The sequence below is a fragment of the Aspergillus uvarum genome (assembly GCF_003184745.1).
Source record: "Aspergillus uvarum CBS 121591 unplaced genomic scaffold BO82scaffold_8, whole genome shotgun sequence".
Taxonomy (NCBI): Eukaryota; Fungi; Ascomycota; class Eurotiomycetes; order Eurotiales; family Aspergillaceae; genus Aspergillus; species Aspergillus uvarum.
Genome location: NW_020291305.1, coordinates 335,215 through 353,174, shown reverse-complemented (window position 1 = coordinate 353,174; position 17,960 = coordinate 335,215). Strand labels below are relative to the sequence as shown.

General features: G+C 57.3%; 8 protein-coding genes across 8 annotated transcripts; 6 read left to right on the top strand and 2 right to left on the bottom strand.

Moving 5' to 3' along the window:
* The first annotated feature begins 637 nt into the window (after positions 1–637).
* BO82DRAFT_381102 (uncharacterized protein) lies at positions 638–7,469 on the top strand. The gene is made up of 3 exons (XM_025637813.1): positions 638–2,832; positions 5,027–6,838; positions 6,895–7,469. Exons 1-3 carry the CDS (start codon positions 1,021–1,023, stop codon positions 7,381–7,383), a joined length of 4,113 nt encoding a protein of 1,370 aa, XP_025495264.1. The 5' UTR covers positions 638–1,020; the 3' UTR covers positions 7,384–7,469.
* A 289-nt stretch (positions 7,470–7,758) lies between these two features.
* BO82DRAFT_351420 (mRNA splicing protein SMD1) lies at positions 7,759–8,677 on the top strand. Its single transcript, XM_025634417.1, has one exon. It carries the CDS (start codon positions 8,013–8,015, stop codon positions 8,328–8,330), a length of 318 nt encoding a protein of 105 aa, XP_025495263.1. The 5' UTR covers positions 7,759–8,012; the 3' UTR covers positions 8,331–8,677.
* BO82DRAFT_198709 (uncharacterized protein) lies at positions 8,316–8,765 on the top strand. Its single transcript, XM_025630579.1, has one exon. It carries the CDS (start codon positions 8,426–8,428, stop codon positions 8,672–8,674), a length of 249 nt encoding a protein of 82 aa, XP_025495262.1. The 5' UTR covers positions 8,316–8,425; the 3' UTR covers positions 8,675–8,765.
* A 91-nt stretch (positions 8,766–8,856) lies between these two features.
* Positions 8,857–9,726, bottom strand: BO82DRAFT_399012 (S-adenosylmethionine-dependent methyltransferase; the record flags this gene model as incomplete). Its single annotated transcript, XM_025639073.1, has 1 exon — positions 8,857–9,726. The coding sequence occupies one exon, from the start codon at positions 9,724–9,726 to the stop codon at positions 8,857–8,859; it is 870 nt and encodes a 289-aa protein (XP_025495261.1).
* Positions 9,727–9,975: 249 nt separating this feature from the next.
* Positions 9,976–10,764, top strand: BO82DRAFT_351418 (succinate dehydrogenase assembly factor 3). The gene is made up of 3 exons (XM_025634416.1): positions 9,976–10,257; positions 10,316–10,415; positions 10,470–10,764. Exons 1-3 carry the CDS (start codon positions 10,030–10,032, stop codon positions 10,559–10,561), a joined length of 420 nt encoding a protein of 139 aa, XP_025495260.1. The 5' UTR covers positions 9,976–10,029; the 3' UTR covers positions 10,562–10,764.
* A 120-nt stretch (positions 10,765–10,884) lies between these two features.
* On the top strand, positions 10,885–12,410 carry BO82DRAFT_429568 (uncharacterized protein; the record flags this gene model as incomplete). Its single annotated transcript, XM_025640551.1, has 1 exon — positions 10,885–12,410. One exon carries the CDS (start codon positions 10,885–10,887, stop codon positions 12,268–12,270), a length of 1,386 nt encoding a protein of 461 aa, XP_025495259.1. The 3' UTR covers positions 12,271–12,410.
* Positions 12,411–12,504: 94 nt separating this feature from the next.
* BO82DRAFT_351414 (GNAT family N-acetyltransferase) lies at positions 12,505–13,824 on the top strand. Its single transcript, XM_025634415.1, has 3 exons — positions 12,505–13,142; positions 13,252–13,361; positions 13,437–13,824. The coding sequence occupies exons 1-3, from the start codon at positions 12,749–12,751 to the stop codon at positions 13,602–13,604; spliced, it is 672 nt and encodes a 223-aa protein (XP_025495258.1). The 5' UTR covers positions 12,505–12,748; the 3' UTR covers positions 13,605–13,824.
* BO82DRAFT_425594 (KAR9 family protein) lies at positions 13,415–17,307 on the bottom strand (the record flags this gene model as incomplete). Its single annotated transcript, XM_025640334.1, has 2 exons — positions 13,415–16,623; positions 16,687–17,307. The coding sequence occupies 2 exons, from the start codon at positions 17,305–17,307 to the stop codon at positions 13,912–13,914; spliced, it is 3,333 nt and encodes a 1,110-aa protein (XP_025495257.1). The 3' UTR covers positions 13,415–13,911.
* Positions 17,308–17,960: the final 653 nt, after the last annotated feature.

The following is a 17,960-nucleotide window of genomic DNA, read 5'->3' as shown; positions in this document are numbered from 1 at the left end:
GACCGGATACCTGTTGCTAGATTTGGATCAGACAGCGATGCACATCAAATACCTCTAGAACTTTAGTTATCTTCTACTACTTCGCTCTCCCTAACAATCGTCAACCTCTGTCAACACCGTGTCTCACTTCATATTGATCTTCCATGTGGATACGAAATCGGGACTCATGGTACTGCTGACTGCTGGCAAGCCAAATGAAATGCATACCTCGTGTAAGGGGGCTGTATGAAACGACGCGCTGCTAAATTTATGACCTGTATGACCAAAGAATACCACAGCATCGGCGATCAAGAAGACAACAGTCACTTGGGATAAGCACTAATGTAGTCGGGCTTTCTTGGATCGAAGACTATTGATTATTGATATTGGCTATGTTTACCTGAAACAAACAGAGAAGCGACTACGGCGTAGCTACATTAGTTTCTAGTCTAGTAGCCCCTGGCAGCCCAACCTTCTGTTTGTTGGCCTGGAGGCTTTAGCAGGAGATGTGGATGTGGGCCTGAGGCATTAAGGTTGACACGTGGCTGTCTTCGTCTTTCTTCATTCACCAACGTCACCTGATCAAGTCGATGTCGTAAGGGACCGCGGCTCTTCCCGATGCCTGAATTCCCAGGACGCATGACTCACTCCCACTTCACTCCCACTTCACTCACTCGCTTCGAGGATGGTCCATCTCCCTTGATCAGCCAAGCTGTTTCTTCGTTTACATTTCTCCTGCAATTCCATTCCAGAAACACAATCTCCCGCGTCCCCTTTGGCCAACTAGTGCCTAGTCTGTTGCCTCTAGCTATCGTATTCCCTCCCAAGATGCTTGTTACAGTATCGATCTATGGTTATTGTGAAGGACTACGAACATTAGGCTATACAAAAGCGCGTCGAATATAGGAACCTGCAGTGGCGCGACTCCGCCCGAGTCCCCGCTAGAATTGTACAACTCGGACTGACTGCGGTCAATCTCCACAATCTATCACTACCACTCCGACTATCTTGCCGCTTAATTCTACTCCACCACCATTCATAATGGCATCGGTTTTCACCTATGACCCCGACCCTCCAAGGGTCTCTTCGCCGTGGTCAACATCGGGCTCTTCAACACCCCAGATGGGAGCGGCTACCAGCAACCGCGTGGTGCCTCGGACCCGGTCCAGCGTCGTGCTGGACCGGGCCGACCCTGACCTGCTGTCGGACTATGGCATCGCAAAACTGGAACCCGAACCACAAGAGGGTCCTACCGAGTACAAGTTGCATCTGCTGTTGCGTCCCCGTCGTCCGTTTGTGGCTATGTCCACGGGCCACCTGGTGGGAGGCTCGTATCATTTTCGAGCGAGCCTCTCCAACGCAAGCCCGACGCCCTCCAGCTCCGAATCAGCTGCCAGGCCGCCGCAGGCTCGCTCCATGGAGAGTCGTCAACAGAGGCTCCAGAACTTGACTACGCAGTTGCTCTGGCGTCTGCAGCAGTCGTCACCATTCCACTCATCTACGACCGCCAATTTGGTCCTGCCCGTGCTCCCTGACGCAGCCCCGCAGCTGGGGGCGCCGCAGAAGCCAGCTAGGTTGCTCCCGGGTCTCGAGGAGAGTCAGGGGGCTCTGTATGAGTTAGGGGTTGCCGATGACGGGACCTTTGTCGGACTCACCGTGGACGAGCTGGAAGAAAGCTTGTCCACGCTGCAGGTCATGGCGGCCAGCCTTGGCTGCAAGGTCGAGATCCTGCGTAGGGTCATTGTTGGCAAGTGCGAGTGGATTGAAGACTCCTGTACCGCGAAAGCCGATACCGGCAAAGTTCATACGGATAGCCTCTGGGTGGCCGAGGCCCTCGTGAGTCCTGATTGGGAGTTTTACCGGGTCAAGTCTCCGAAGACAGGCGCAGGGGAAGACGGCTCTTCGACGAGCGCCCCCAAGAGACGGCCTTCGCTGGATGACTCTTCCAAGACAGAGCAGATCCGCGTCTCCATCTCAGGCCCCAGCGCAGCCGGCAAATCTTCCCTTCTGGGCACGTTGACCTCGTCGGTGCTCGACAATGGTCGAGGCACAAGTCGACTGGGGTTACTGAAGCATCGGCACGAGATTTCATCAGGGATCACCAGTTCTGTAGCGCATGAGCTGATTGGATACGCCTCTAACGAGTCGAGTTTCGATACCATCGATGTGATCAACTACGCTTCTGGCAATATCGCCGCATGGGATGACATCCATGCTGCGTCGGAGGGCGGCCGTCTCGCTTTCGTCTCCGATCTTCCAGGCTCGGTCCGGTATCTGAAGTCCACGTTTAGGGGTATCATCAGCTGGGCTCCGCATTATGTTATCCTCTGTATCCCGGCTACGAGTGACGATGATTCCGTGGCGGATATTGCCCGCGGTTCGTCTGACCAGTCTACTGAACTATCGCAGGCCTTATCGCATCTGGAGCTTTGTGCCAAACTCGGGCTTCCTACGGTGATCGTGATTACTAAAATGGACATCGCGTCCCGCACCGGCTTGAGGAAAAACCTAGCGCAGATCCTCTCTGTCTTGAAGTCGTCCGGCAGAAAGCCTTCGATGTTGTCTGTGTCAGCGGCGCCTGCTGGAGACTTGCAACATGTTGGTGCCAAGGATGCAGGTGAAGTAAGGAATCTGGTCGCTTCGACAGACAGCTGGCAGTTCACAGTTCCTATTGTCCTTACAAGTGCTGTGGACGGCTCGGGGATAGCGAAGCTGCATGCTCTACTTCGGTGTCTCCCAATACCCACACGGCCGCCTTTGAGGGATGTTTCTCTAGCCAAGGCTCTCACCCCGCCAATTCCATATGAGACGGTTTTTGATGTGGATGAGGTCTTTGCCATCCCACTCTCAAAGGTCCATTCTCTGTCCGGTGAGGAGCGACAAAAAGAGACACACGGCATTGTTCTATGTGGGCTTGTCCGTTATGGAGCAATCTCGGCCGGTGATGAGCTTGTCATCGGGCCTGTCTTCAATACCGCTACGGAGCATGAATCTGGCACCTCTCCCCCAAAAGACCGGACGGATAGACGCTCGGACACACAGCTCTCCTCGAGTTCCTCCCGGAGTCGGCCGCCATCCGGGGACTTTTCGAGTTCGTTCCCCCATGGCTCTCTTCCCGGGAAGACCCCCTTTGCGGCGCAGGCAAGCTGGCAGCGCGTGCGGGCCGTCAGTGTCCGCAACCTGCGACTACCGGTGCAGAGCTTAACCCGGGATCAAGTAGGGACGATCGGGATCGAGCCCTGGCCACTCTCAACGGACGGGGAACGACCCCAACTAGGGAGAATCCGCAAAGGGTCCGTGTTGATCAAGATCCCGCCTGACTCCGCTCCTGCCTGCCGCAGGTTCCACACCGGTTTCGTGGCCAGCTTTGCGCCTGGCGAATTTGCCTCTGCGTTGTCCCCACCGGTGCTGCTGGGTGGCCATGCGACGGTCTACGTCGCCAATGTCCGCTCGACCGTGCGGCTGACCTGCATGGCGCTCGCGGAAGACGAGGTTATCTCGCGCCCCCCTTCACCGACGGAGCCGGAATTTTTCAGCTTCGATGGGGATGGCCCTGATCTGGAACGTGGGCGGGCGCATGGTGTACACGAGGTGATCAAGTCGTCGGGTAGTTCCGAGGCCGGTGAGATCAAGATCACCTTCCTGTTTGTCTCCTCGGTTGAATGGGTGGAGATCGGGTCGCGGGTGCTTCTGATGCCTGCAGTATCCACGGGCCTGGCTTCTACCCAGGGGTCGAACTCTTCTGGGACCGGGCTTGAGGGCTTTGTTGGTCGGGTTTGTGATGTGTTATATGCGGGGGATGCGAACAGTACATGATATGTTTTTATTTGAGGTTGATGCAGTATGTGCATATGTGCATATGTGCGCGATGGATGTCTTGCCCCTATTTTCGATCAGCTGTATCAGTCAACTTTCATGTACTTAGTGTTCATAGCATAGTTTATGATACGAAGAGAATCTGCATACCTCTGAAAGAAGTGGTGACGATGGGAAGCTGCTGGATACGATAAGATACGGGGGTAGATACGGCACTAGACCTGAATGGGAAAGGCATGCAGCGCTCAGACCACCACAGCGATCCTAACTGGAGTTAGACTGCTTTAGTTAGACTCACTGGCTTACTGCATGGCTGACGCCAAGTGGACAGGCTGAAAGCTGATCTTCCTCTTCACTACTCGATCATACTCTCATTGTCAACTACTTACTACCTACTACCTACCAGATGGTCCTGAGCAAAGCACATTGACAACCGGTCGATGATTGGCAGTCTTGTTTCAAATTGCGGCACGGGTTGGGCCTCGCTCGAACTGGCTGTGTTCCCAGCCGCCAGAACAGTCCCCATCTTCGCCTCTGTCTACCCCGGATCCTGTCCCGTCAGTTCCGCAGTTGACCACCAGCTCAGCTCTAATAATCTCCTGACTGTCTTGTTCCCCTTTCCCCCACCTTCCACCTGTACAAACTGCTTTATTTGACGGGTAGGATCTCTGGCACCCCTAAGCGGACTCTTGTTGTGGTCGGAAGTGACTGGCATGTCCTGAACCCCTCACCGCTCACTCTCCACGGACAGAGTTGTTAGGCAGTCCACTTTCAATCAAAACCGCCACCATGGCCGGACCCAGCAGCTTGAATCTCAGCTCTCGCGTCAGCTCCGATCTCGATGGTCTGTCAGATGAAGAGGAGGAATTCGTCTCCAGTGCCAGCACAACCTCCAGTGCGTATGAGTCTCAGGTGAAGGAGTCTTTGGATGCGGGGAATGCGAGTCCCCAGCAGCCGCAAGCTGCTGTCGGGTCTCCGGAAAACAACATCAACACCAATAACAATAACCACAACAACCCGCACAAAATTGGGGGGGCGAAGACCGCAGTAGCCTGCTGTGCTAGTCCCCATGCAGCTTCTCATCCGTCGGAAAGGAAGCCCTTAAACCTGCTTGACTTGCCCATGGATATACTGCAGGAGATCATGAAAGAGGTGTGTAACCCGCCCTGGGTCACTTGATGTCGACCCCCCACACGGCAACCATACTGATCTGATCGGGGATGCAACATAGGTGACCCATACGACTGATCTGACGTCCCTTGCATTGACCTGCTCTGCGCTTCATTCGCTGGCGATCCCACAGATGTACTCCCGGTTCGACATTGTCTGGCCGGAAGCCCTATCAACCTCCGACCATCCGGCTGGCGTGGATGCTCTCTCGTACGGGCTGGCCACTCTCGTGACCGGGGAGGACATATTCCGCGAGGTGCCTGGCCGACGGTCATCCCAGCCGTGTCCCCATTGCGGGTGCAGCGGAGCGCCGCCCGGTCAGCATGCGGCGAGCGCACTGCCGCGAGTCCGCCGCGGCAACTACTACGCGCAGTATACCCGCAAGTTCTCGGTCGGCAACGGGCCGTTGATGTGGGTGCAAGAGTACGCGGTGACCAAGGAGACTGGTAAGATGCTGGGGACGCTGGTGGCTCTGGCGGTGGCACGGATGGTGAACCTGGAGACCTTCGTCTGGGACATGCCCACGGGAGTCTTGCGGGATGTCTGGGTCGCGCTGGCGTCGCTGGCGACTCGCCCGGGTCACGAATGTCGTCTGGAACGCGTTTGGGTCCGCTGGCACGATAACTCCGACAATGCTCTGCGATCTTTGGTAGCTGCAGGCCCGACTGCGTCCTCGGTGACCTTGCCTCATTCGCCGGCTACGGTTCTGGGGTCTACCGGGAATACGGCCTTGTGGCAACGATACGGACACGTGGAATACCCCTCCTTGTCGATCCTTCCACCCTTGAAGAGTTTAAGCGTGTTGGACATCGACGAGCCGTCGTATCTGGAAGAGATGGGGGTGTTGGTCGAGCGATCGCGTGGCCGGCTGAAGGAACTCCGTATTGGGATTTCTCCCAAAGCGTATCCAGCGGCATGGCTGAAACCGGCAGGGAGCTGGCAAGCTGAGCAGCCAACGCCGCCGAATGGGATCATTGGTTGGCCCCGATCTGGGGGCGTACTGGGGGTCGTTCTTGGCAGGTCTGAAGATCATCACACTCGGCCCGAATCACAGACCCGTGTCTCTCCCACCAAGCAGGATTCTGTTGAGACGCCTCCTGAAACTAGTCAGACGGCGGGTGACGTGCCTGTCCACGACGGGCCCGTGTTGACGGCGGGTTCTCCGCCCCAACCGAACGATGGTGTCACTGGGCTGGCCCTAAATATGGAACACACGCACATCGCTAGCCCGCCGACGTCCTCTCCTCCAAGAAATCGACCCTCGACGATCCCCAGCGGGCCATCGGGGTCTGTCACGGGGGCACAAACGACGCCCGAACACGATCGTCCATTGTTGCAGCTTGAGACACTCGAGCTGGAGCGCGTGGCATTGTCGATCCCGGTGGCAGTGCATGCACTCGACTGGAGCAAGCTGACCACGTTGACGATCCTTCGATGCGAGAATCACGAGAAGCTCTGGCGGGCTCTGCGACGCCAGTTCACCCCGTCACCGTCACGGCCAAAGAGCGGGGAGGGTCCAGAATACACACTGCGACTAAAGCACCTCCATACGGATGCCGTATCGCCGTACCTGCTGCTGTTTATCAAGGATACACTAGCGCCAAATACCTTAGAGACCCTCTTTCTGCATGAGGCGCCGATGTCTGAGTCGATCGTCAACATCGACGCGATCTACAAAAATGCGATTCGTAATCACCACCTGAGTTTGCAGAAGATCCTGGTGGACAGCACCCAGCGGACGCCGGCGGGTGCGGAGATGGCTAGCGTGCGATGGTACAAGTGGATGTTCACGCGACAGATGATTACGTTTATGAGCAGTGGTCGGATGCCCCGGCTGAAGGAGCTGTCCATTGCTCTCCACGCCAAGGACTGGGTAAGCTTATTCCCCTTTCACTGAGAGCACTGTCCCGCTAATGCTGCCATAAACAGCACTACTTCATTCAGAGGCTCCCGTACATGCCCCAGCTCCGGGCCCTGCACATCCCGCACATCGCCCGCCACGTCCATCGGGACCCGAAAGAACTGGCCATGCTCATCCTCGACGTGGTCACGATCCGGCCGGAGATCGGGCTGACCTACGTTGGAGTTCAGGACAAATGCTACGAAATCTTGGAGGGGAAGGACGGCGAGAGCGGCGGCGAGTACTACGACACGGACGACAGCCACAGCGAGGGCTTCGTGCCCGGTGGGGAGGACTGGCCGGGCTCGGAGACCAACGATGAGGAGGAGTCGGACGACGACGGCGGGGCCAGCGCGATCCATACGCTGTCGGACTCGTCGTCGGACGACCGGGGCTCGTCGGACGGCGAGGACTCGGAGATGGACTTCAACCGGTCGCGCGTGTCGTTCCGGCTGCGGGAGATTTTGTTTTATGATGATAAGATCGCCATTTACAAGGCACGACACGGGGTGTTGTGATTTCTGGGGGGGAGCGTCGATGTGATTTGAGTCTTAAGATACCACCCAGCGATTTCGGATGCAATGAGATTATGAGATTGAGGCTGAACGTATGGTTTGTAGCTGTCTATAGTATCTGTAGTATCATACTAGTATGCATGCATAAGTCAGCTGACTCAGCCTGCACACGTTTCAGTAGAACCAAGCTCCCCACGTGATAAGGCGGTCAAGCAAGCTCAGCCTCTGAGCTTGCCGCCGCGATCTCGACATCACCGTACCGCAGCCAACCCACGCGGAAGTTCGAAGGAAGAATTGACCAGCCGTTTCGTCTGTCTTTGGATCGTCACACTCGCGTTATCGACTCGTGTCTGTGCTGTTGATTAGCCGCCAAGATGAAGCTCGTCCGGTAGGCCGTCGCCCGTTCTTCAGGGGAGTGAGGAAACACTAACAGGCCACCGGTCCGGACCAGGTTCCTGATGAAATGCGCCAATGAGACGGTGACGATCGAGTTGAAGAATGGTGAGTCGTTGCGTGGACTTGTCCTCTTCCTCCGTGGCTGGGTGTAGTAGACTGCGCAGACACGATTCCCCACCCCAAACCCAAGCTCAACCCTTCCCCAAAACAACCCCCGAACCCCCAACGCTAATGCTATGCAATGTGGTGTAGGCACCATCCTCCACGGCACCATCACCTCCGTCTCCCCGCAGATGAACACCAGCCTGCGCACCGTCAAGATGACCCCCAAGGGTCGCGACCCCATCGGCCTCGACACCATCAACATCCGGGGCTCCACCATCCGCTACTACATCCTGCCCGACAGTCTGCCGCTCGACACGCTGCTGATCGACGACACGCCCAAGCCCAAGAACAAGGCGCGCAAGGAGGCGGATCGGGGGGGACGGGGCGGGCGCGGCGGGCCCCGCGGACGGGGTCGCGGGCGTGGTCGGGGACGGGGACGGGGTTTCTAAACTTCTCTCAGCTTTTCTTCTTCGGGGGCTTTGTGGGCTTAGGAAGGGTTGCCTCGTTTCTGTGGTGGTATGTGAACTGAGCTGGCTACGGTGGTATGGTTCTGAGTAAGGGATTGCGCCATGGTGGTGGTGAGGATACCCTCCGTGGTACTATGGGTTGGGGTGGGGATTGCTCGTGCTGTGGGATAGGCCGGGCTGATTTAGAGGTTTATCTGTTTGCTACTTTTTTTTTTCCTTTTTCTTTTTGCAGTGTGAAAGTCATCGTCATCGTCATGGGAATATGGAGTTCGTTTTTCGATCTATCTCATTTCTTGCTTGTCCGTGTCTGTGTCTTCATCGGTTGATTCGTAGGATGGATTGATACAAGCTCTGAGATTTAGATTTCTGTGAAGAGCAGAGCAGAAATGCCTATCCAAGAATCATGACATTAATACCGCGTAATCATAAATCATTATCTATCTCTATCCATACCCAACCCCAAACCCATATACACACGCCCTCCACACCACAGAACCCCTCCTCAAGTCTATAAATCCTCCCGCCAAACCCTCACAATCACCAACTTCTCCCACCCCGCCTTCGTCCCACTAAACCCAGCCATCTCCGCGCACCACCGCCTCCTCTTCCCCTCGCCCTCCGCATCCAGCCCCTCGGTCCACCCCCGAATCCGCTCCACCACCTCGCGCGGCCGATTCTGCGCGCAGAGCAACACATACCCGACCCCGCGCGCGCTCAGCACCCGGGGCAGATCCGCCAGCAGCCGCTCCGTGATCTCCATCCCATCCTTGCCACCGGCGTACGTCAAGGAGAGGAGGTAGGATTCGCGCTCGAACTGCTCGCCGCGTGACGTCGGGTCTGCATCAAAATCCGCCGCCGTCGGGGCGCGCGGGACGGCTTCGGTGGGGACGTAGGGCGGGTTGAAGAGGAGGATGTCGATGCTCCCTGGTTTAAAAGAGGAGGCGAGGTTGCTCTGGCAGGAGGAGAGGTGTGTCGACTTTATTGAGGGGTTGGCGCTGGGGGATGGTGATTGGGAGCCGGGCGCAGCGTCGGTGTTGGTGGATGGGCTCGTGTTTGGGGTTGTCTGCTGCGCCGCAATGGCCTTCGCGACAGTCTCGCGGGTCGCCAGGCAGGCGGTGCGGTTGAGGTCCGTGGATAGCGAGAGCACGTCGCCGCGGCCGAGGATCGTGGGGCTGTTTGCCACCAGGAAGGCGAGGACGACGCCGGAGCCGGAGCCCACCTCTAGCACGGTGGGGGAGGGGACTTGCGGGGGGAAGTGCTGGGTCAGCCAGGCGGTTTCGCTGGCGGAGGAGAGTGTGTCCAGGAAGAGGTAGCTGTCTTCGGCGGGTTCGTAGATCGTGTCGAAGGAGACGTGCCCGGTGCAGGGGGTGGGAAGCATTTTGCCGTGAAAGGTGTGCCCGGGGGCGCAGGTCGGGAAGGAGGGAGTGAGATGGGTTGGTGATTGTTCCCAAAAATGTACAGAGTAGATCCGATGAAGACCGAAATCGATATCACGGCACCGCAGAATGGAGAGAAATCGTCGCCACGCGATTGGTGGAGCCCTCTCCCCGCCTTGGGAGTTACCGCGGCAGTAAACGGTCCGTTCGGTCTCGTCCGGAGGCTGCCCTGCCTGCCCTGGCCGTTGCTTCGACTCTCCAATGTCCACATCTCCAGTCGATTGACTTCATCACCGGCCAACAACATGCGCCTCGCCTTCCACCCTACCGCCCGCCGCCTGGCAACTGCCGCCTCCATCGGCTCCAAGTCCAGCCTCACCGAGGCCCTCGCCCTCCTCCCGCCCATCCCCCTCTACCGCCGCATTCTCCGCGTGCACCGCAAGAAGCTCGACCCCCAGATGCGCCTGCTGGGCGACTCGTACGTCCAGGCTGAATTCCGCGCGCACCGCAACGTGGAGAACCCGCTGCACATCGTATAGCCCCTTTGATGTTGTGCTGGTGTAGTTGGGCGGAAGCTAACGCATGGTCTAGATCGGCTTCTTGACGGAGTGGCAATTATACGCGCAGAAGCTGGAGGGCGATGCGTGGATCGGGGAGAAGTTGGATAAGGGCAAGTTGGATAAGATGAGTGGTGGGTTTCTGTCTTTCTCGGGTGATGCTGGTGCGTGCAGGCTAATTCGAGTAGATCAGCAGATTGGCCAGCTGTATGAGTTGATGCAGGCTATCAAGAATGAGGAGGGCGAGGGCGAGGGCGAGAGCGGGGATGGGAAGCAATAGGCTGGGTTTCTGTGTGGAGATGATAGTTGAGGGACCGTACTGCGGTGCGGAGGGATGTCCAGGGATGAAGAAGATCGTATGTAAGATTGTGAGATGTACTGTATATAGACCCACTGATGAAGAATGTAACCTGAAAGAATATGGAGGATCCTTGCAGACAGTACCTGTGAGGCGGCCTGGCGGTATGTACAGTACAGCCCTCAGTATAGCATGTGTAAGCAAGCTGCGGGGTAGTTAAAGGGAGAGAGCCTCGCAGCCCCTTCATACATCCATCTAAACTCCATCCTCCGCATTTCATACTCTCGAGCCGAGCTGGATTCACAATGACAATGCTCCCAGCGACCACCAACCCAGCCGCCTCCCCGCCCAGATTCAAATGCGTCTGCTGCAAGAAGAAGGGCTTCAAGACGGCCGAGGCGCTGCGCAACCACCAGCAAGCCCGCGGCCACCATCCTGTCGCGTGCCCGCTATGCCCAAAAGTGTTCTGCGATAAGCACGCCGTGCAGCAACACCAACACGTCCATCAACGGAAGGCGGCTGCTGCTGCTGCTGCTGCTGCTGCTGCTGCTGCTCCCGAAGAATCACAAGCTACAGCTACAACTACAACTACAACTGCCCTGAAGCAGGGACCTAAGCAACAAACGAACCCACCTACAACTACGCCCTCCAAGCCACAAACCACAACCCCTCCCCCCAGCATCCCCAAAACACCCCACCACCCTTCCATGCTCCACCCCCTCGAACAAGACCTCCTCTACAAATACCTGCTCGCACGATGCCATCCCCGCCCCCGCCTGCAAGCCCAGAACTACCCCCTAGCACAGGCCCCCGGAATAGACAAAAAGCCCACCCCACCCACCAACCCGACACAACCCCGCCGCAGAGCCGTGGTTCTGACCTGCGAGACCGAGCCCCAAGCAACGAGTTTGACACATCTAACCGCCACAGACTTCTTGACTAATGAAGCCCTCCTCCACCTAGAACTAGCTCCTGGGCCTGCAGAAGGGATGCAGACCGCTGCAGCAACAATAACAACAACAGCATGCACCGACAAGACCATCCGTGCAACTGTGACCGACGCCGATGCAGCGCGAACAGCACTGTGGGAGGTCATCGACGCGGACACGGTCCTCGTGGGGTATGGGCTGCAGCGCGGGCTGCACCTGCTGCGGATGGGGCACGAGCGGGTGGTGGACGCGGGGATCCTGACGGCGGAGGCGGTATTCCTGGAACGATCCGCGGTGCCGGTGCGGAGGGTGTGGGGGTTGGGGGAGTTGTGTGGGGAGATGTTGGGGTGGGAGGCAGCATCAGCAGCAGCACCACCACCAACCAAGAAAAGCAAGCGGAAGAAAGGCTCGTGTGACGGGTGGGAAGGGTGTGTGGCCACCAGGGAGGTGGTGGTGTGGTGTTTGCGGAATCCGGAGCTGTTGCGCGCGTGGGCGGAGGGCAAGGCTGATGGGGATTCGCCCACGAGCGAGACGGCGAAAAGCAAGCGGAGGAAGAACAAGAAGAAGAACAAGAAGAAGAGCAAGAGCAAGAAGCGCACGCAGAAAGAAGATGGACCCGACGAACCAAGAATTTGGACTACCGCATCACCGGAGCCAGAGACAACCCCCACACTTGAACCACCACCACAGCCTGAAGAACCGGACGAAGACGAAGACTCCGACGAAGGGCTCGAGATAGTCCAGTGGCAGGATCTGGAGTGATGTGTCCCCGTCTACAAACTACAACCTACAATCTACGGGTACAGTCCCATTTTTGATCAAAGATAGACCCTCGGCATCCCGCGCCGACCAGCCCCACCCACCACCCACTAATTTAGTCCAACCGTTGGCAACCAGTGAACCACAGATTGAAAGTTTTTTTTATTTGCAGTGTACCGTCCCGTAACTACTAGTCCCCTGAAAATCCTTATCTTATCGCCCCCCCCCCCCCCCCCCAAATAAATTTCCCCTTCTTCCCCGCGCATACGCCCTCCGATTGACATCTGCCCTTTCCTTTACTCATACCTTCCCTCTAGTCCACCCAGCACGAACTTATAAACCCACCACCTTTCCATCCCCATCCTCAATCCAGTCCTTACCCTAAACCAAACCAACCCCCCACAAAGCAAGCCAACCCCCCTCTTTCCCCAAAGAACACCCTCAAAGCAACGCAAAAAGAAAAAACAAAAAAACAAAAAAAATGCCCGCCCTCCTCGAAGACCCCCTCACCACCCTCCCCGCGCCAGCAGCCGCACAAACCGCCGCGCCCACCCTTCTCCCGCGCAAGGCAACCCTCAAAGACGCCACGCCCGTCACCCTATACCCCATCGCGGGCGGGCCAGCCACCGTCCCCGAGAGTCTGGTAGCCTACCTGCACCAGGAATTCAGCGCCGAGATCGTCCGCGGCAGCACGTATCCGATGGAGGAGCCGATGACGCTCGAGACCTTTAGGGGGTATTGGTTTGGGACATTTGCGGTTGTGGCTGTTGTCGATGAGGAGGACGACACTGATGGACAGGGGCTGGGATTGGTGGAGGGTAGGGATTGGGCGCGCGTGTGTTTGGGGACGTTTTATGTGAAGCCGAATTATCCGGGTATGTTTTCTTCCAATACCCCCACGGAGGGGAACTTCTTACAAGGGCCCTGTGGGGCAGATGGGAATGCTGATGCTGATGCTAACGTGATGACGGTGACGGTGGACAGGTCGGTGCTCGCATGTCTGTAACGCCGGGTTCTTTACGACGCCGGCGGCGCGAGGGCGCGGTGTGGGAATGGTGATGGGGCAGACGTATTTGGAGGTTGCGCCGGTGTTGGTATGTTCCTCCTTCACCTATGGGATTCCAATTGGGGGGAGGGCTGTGGGACAGACCCATACTGACGACGAACAGGGCTACAAATACTCCGTCTTCAACCTCGTCTTCGCCAACAACACCGCCTCCGTCAGGATCTGGGAGAAGCTGGGCTTCCAGGTCATCGGCCGGGTGCCGCGCGCCGCGCGCCTGGCCAACAGCACCGAACTGGTTGATGCGTTGATCATTGGGCGGGATCTGGTATAAACCTGAAGGGCTCAACTGTCTCTCGCTGCACCCCTGCATATCGATATACCCCAAGACGGGAGGCACCTGTAAATACTATCACCGTTTCTTCGATTCCCACTGTTTGATAGACCAGATAAATATAGATTACTGTACTTGCTCGACACCACACCAGCAAAAATGACACCGCTGAGAAATGCATGAGGGGGATATCAATCTGCAAAGACACGCAAAATCGGCTATATTACCATACAAACCCCCCGATCGCAATGCTCCAGTTTGAATTACATGACGGAAAAAAAAAGAACTACCCGGAAATATGTGACGACTAGCCCCGCCAGGGAGGTCGCTCACCCAGCTTGCTGCGCGTGCTAGGCGCATTGTCCTTGCCGGGCCGGCCTTTGGGCAATGGAATCAAGCTGATGCGACGGTTGCTCGCATGTCCGAGGGACGTTTCCGGACGTGGCGTCGGAGGCGCTTTGGTCGGACTTGCCAGCGCACGGCTATGATCTTGTGAGACACTGCGACTGAACGACAGCCCCGCGAAGCTCTGTCGGCTGCGGGGCGCGGTGGCCAATCCATCGGGTCGGCGCAGTTTGCTGTAAGGGGGAGGATCCAGAAGGGATCGGTTCGGCGTGGGAGACGCCACTCGCGATGGGCTGCGTGACGCCAGACGGCTGGATACCCGACTGACTGACCGCGCGCTCATCGGTGCCGGTGACACGGACATATCGCGGCGGTACGGAGTCATGGGCAGTGTAGAGGAAGGGCGTGATGTGCGACCCTGGGCGGACGATTTGCGGAAAGGTGTGCTGAGCGAATTCGACTTGTATTTCTCCAGGTCGTTGGTGTTGGTGCTGGTGGTCCACCGCGGCCGGTTGGCCAACGCGGGCGGCAGAGCTGGGGTACGAGGTACCGGTTTGCGTGCCGCTGGCGTCGGCGTAGCGGCCACGTGCTTGGTAGGCGAGGTCACCCCGAGCGACGCTTTGGGGATCGCCGATTTCTTCGCCGTTAACGTGGATGTGACTTGCGGCAATCCAGAATATCGTCGCACCTTCGACATGGTCGTGCGTGCCACCGAACTGACAGAGCTGCCACGACGGCTGGAGTTGTTGACCGGCGTGCTGGATCGTTTCAAAGTATTCGCCGGAGTCATGATCACCGATGAAGCCGGGGAGCTGCCGGGAGTCTCAGGGACACTCCCGGTCAGGGGGCTATCCATGGTAAGGATACTCGAGATCGAGTCGCGCAGGTGTTGAGACCGTGTGAAGCTGATGTCCTCCAAGGATGCATCCATTACCCGAATGCTCGCCTTCAGAGCATCGACCCGCGATGTCATATCCGACAACAGTCGTAGAGTCTCCCCATTGACCGTGAGACGGTCATTCACGCCTTTCTGAATGATCGACACCACCCGCTCAATCGCAGCAACGTAATGCTGTTTCTTAGCGTCGTAGCTTTCCACCCGTTTCGTGAATTGGGCTGGGTTGTGCACCTGAGCGCTCGTCTCGATGGCTTCCTGCAGCTTCCCAATGCTCCTCTCGACCGATTCGAACATCTTCTGCGCTTGATTGCCTGCGTTGCGGAATACAAGAATCCACCGGTCCTCGCTGAGCTCGTCCCGCAAGGCTTCTGCATCTGCTTCCAACCCTTTGTAGGCCTTCTCGAGCTGACTGCGTCGGTCTTCAAGCTCCTGGCAGGCGCTGGGGAATATCCGCACCGCCCGCGACTGGAACATGGACAGTCGCATGGGGAGGAAGTCGAGCGATGCCCGGAGCGGTTGGATCCTCGCAAACAAGGCGATCAAGTTGGAGTGGCTGGAGTCGTCCTGCGGCGTCTGGATGATAGGCATGTCCAAAGTCGGTGCCGTGAAAAGAGGCTCCAGACTGAACCGCTTGCTGGTCGACATGCGCCCACCTGCTGGCGTTTCCTCGACGATGGTCTCCAGCTCATTGATGTCAAGTCCCGTAGCGCTGGAATCCTGTTCACCCGCCATGGTCCAGTGTCGCTTTTCTTCCATCTCGAAGATGAGCCGACCGAGATTCTCCACCTCCACACCGACATCGCCCAACACATTGCTCCATAGTTCCTCCCACTCCATCGCCAGTTCCACCTGTTCTTTGACTCCTTTCAGTCGATCCTTGATTTGCGACCAGCTTTGAATGATTCCATCCATCTGTACAACGATCAAGTTCAATTGATCAGTGGAGACGTTTTCGATATCATCGCGCATCTGCACGTCCTCAATAGCCTTGACGTAAACGTTGATCAGACTCTCAAATCGGGTGATCGCTCCATCGACCCCGTCCAGCCCTTCTCGTCCGCCGGCAGCTGCCCATTCGACGTCATCCTCGGCATCCAGCCCGCTCAAGACACCGGATGCCTTTTTGATCCATATCTGAATCTGGTCCGCAGCTCCCGTAAGGGCCCTCACGGCGGCAGCAGCGGTTGGTATGGACGCGATACCAGCTTCGAGTAGGGATGGTTGGGGAAGGGAGATGGACGTGAGCTGCGAAAGCTGATTGCTAAAGGAGGCCCTTGAGAACGAGTATATAGATTCCGAGCGTTGCAGCCCCAGCGGGTTGAAGTAGGACTGCGAATTCGCGGATGAGATGGAGAGGGGGCGGGGAGAATCTTTCGGCGGTGGGGGAGGGGGGACGGGTTCATTGTCGCTGGTGCTCTTGAGGTACTTTTCGAAGTCGGTCGGGTTCGTGGACGGCATTCCATTCGTTGATCCGGGGCGGAGGGGCAGACGAGATCGTTCCAGGACAGCCATGTCGAGTAGTGGCTCTTCGCTCGCGTCCCCTTCCTGCTGTACTTCTTCTTCTGCTTTGGGTTTAGCTGCGACTTCGGCTTCCGGCACTGCTTCTGCTTCCACTTCTGTTTCCGCGTCTGCTTCTGCTCCCGTCTCTGTCCTTACTCCAGCTCCAACCTCTTCTAGGGTGTCCCCTTTGGAGCGCTCTTCTGGAACGGAAGCGATCAATAGCGAGTGTAAGTCGGGCTGTAAAACCGAGGTAAACACGTGCTGCTCTGGCGCTTGCTCCGAAAGCTCCCAAGCTTCGTCTGCGTCGAGCTCGTCCGCTAGTAGCTCTTCCGGGAGCACAGGGTCGGGGACCTCCAGGTGTCTTGAATCGCACGATTGTTGTTGTTGCTGCTGCTGTGAGTAGAATTGTTGCTGTTGTTTCCTTTCTCTGTGGGCGCGGTGCAGACCATTCCACGTGCGACCCTTTTTTTGGATCCTTATCGATAAGTCCTGGTGCAAGCTGTCCAACTCCTTAATGTGTTCCTCGGGGATGCGGCCCACGGCGCCCACGCGAGAAGGGCTGTTGTTTTTGCTGCTGCTGTTGCTGCCGTCGAGGAGCTTGACGCGAGCGGCAAGGCCGGGGGATAATCGACGGAGGATGGATGGGCGAATGAGCGTCTTCTCGGCGTTGGCGTTGGCGTCGCTAGTGTCGTCAGGGTCGTCGTCGTAGGTCGTGCTGTTGCTTCCCAGGCTGCGGAGACTGCGCAGAGAGGATTTGGATCTGATTCGTCGCGTGAAGGACTCATCTGCAGCGGAGATGGAGACAGCAGGAGGAGGAGGGGGAGGGGGGGAGAAAAGGTGCTGCGGCGGCGGCGGCGACGACGACGTGGTGGATGTGTTGAGCCCGGAATCCGGGGGGTCGGCGGTCGCAGTGGTTGCGGTTGCAATGGTTGCAGTCGACCCGGTGAACATGGCACGCATGGATGGGGGGGGGGGGGGGGGAGGAAATCCACGAGGCGACTGCGGTCGGATGTTGTTTTACTTTGGTTTAGGAAAGACAAGAAAGGGTACACAGTATGTATGGGTATTGGGTGGTGTGGGTAACTTGCGAAAGGATGTGTGGGTGTGAAGGACTGAGTGACTAACGCACTAACGCAGTCGTGCAGTAGAGCAATGATGAAGGGTGGGTTTAGGAATGTGGTTGATGGGCTCAGGATGCGCCAACGCGGCGGGTGGACTAGGAGTAACAGGCGTTAGGTATGCCGCCTATCCCCCCTTATCCGGTTTCAGCACAAGCCTGGGTTTAAATGCGTCGGGCCCAAATAGAGATCCTCAACTTGTCAACCTGCTCAACAGAAACCAGACCGGAGAGTCCCGGTGACATGATACTGAGTTAATATGCAACAAATTTGGGCAGCAGCAGTAGCAATAATGAATGAATAAAAGGTTTAGTGTATGAAAGAAGGTGAATCTGTACAGTACTGAGGGGTGATGACGAGGGTGTGGAGATTGACACAGAAGACAACAAATACGGGAGGTAGAGGTTCGGCTGGCCTCAGGCTCACTTGTGGTGCCCGACCAAGCCCCGGGCGGATCCTCCGCCCCCAAGGGCCGATTATCTGCACCCTTTCTTT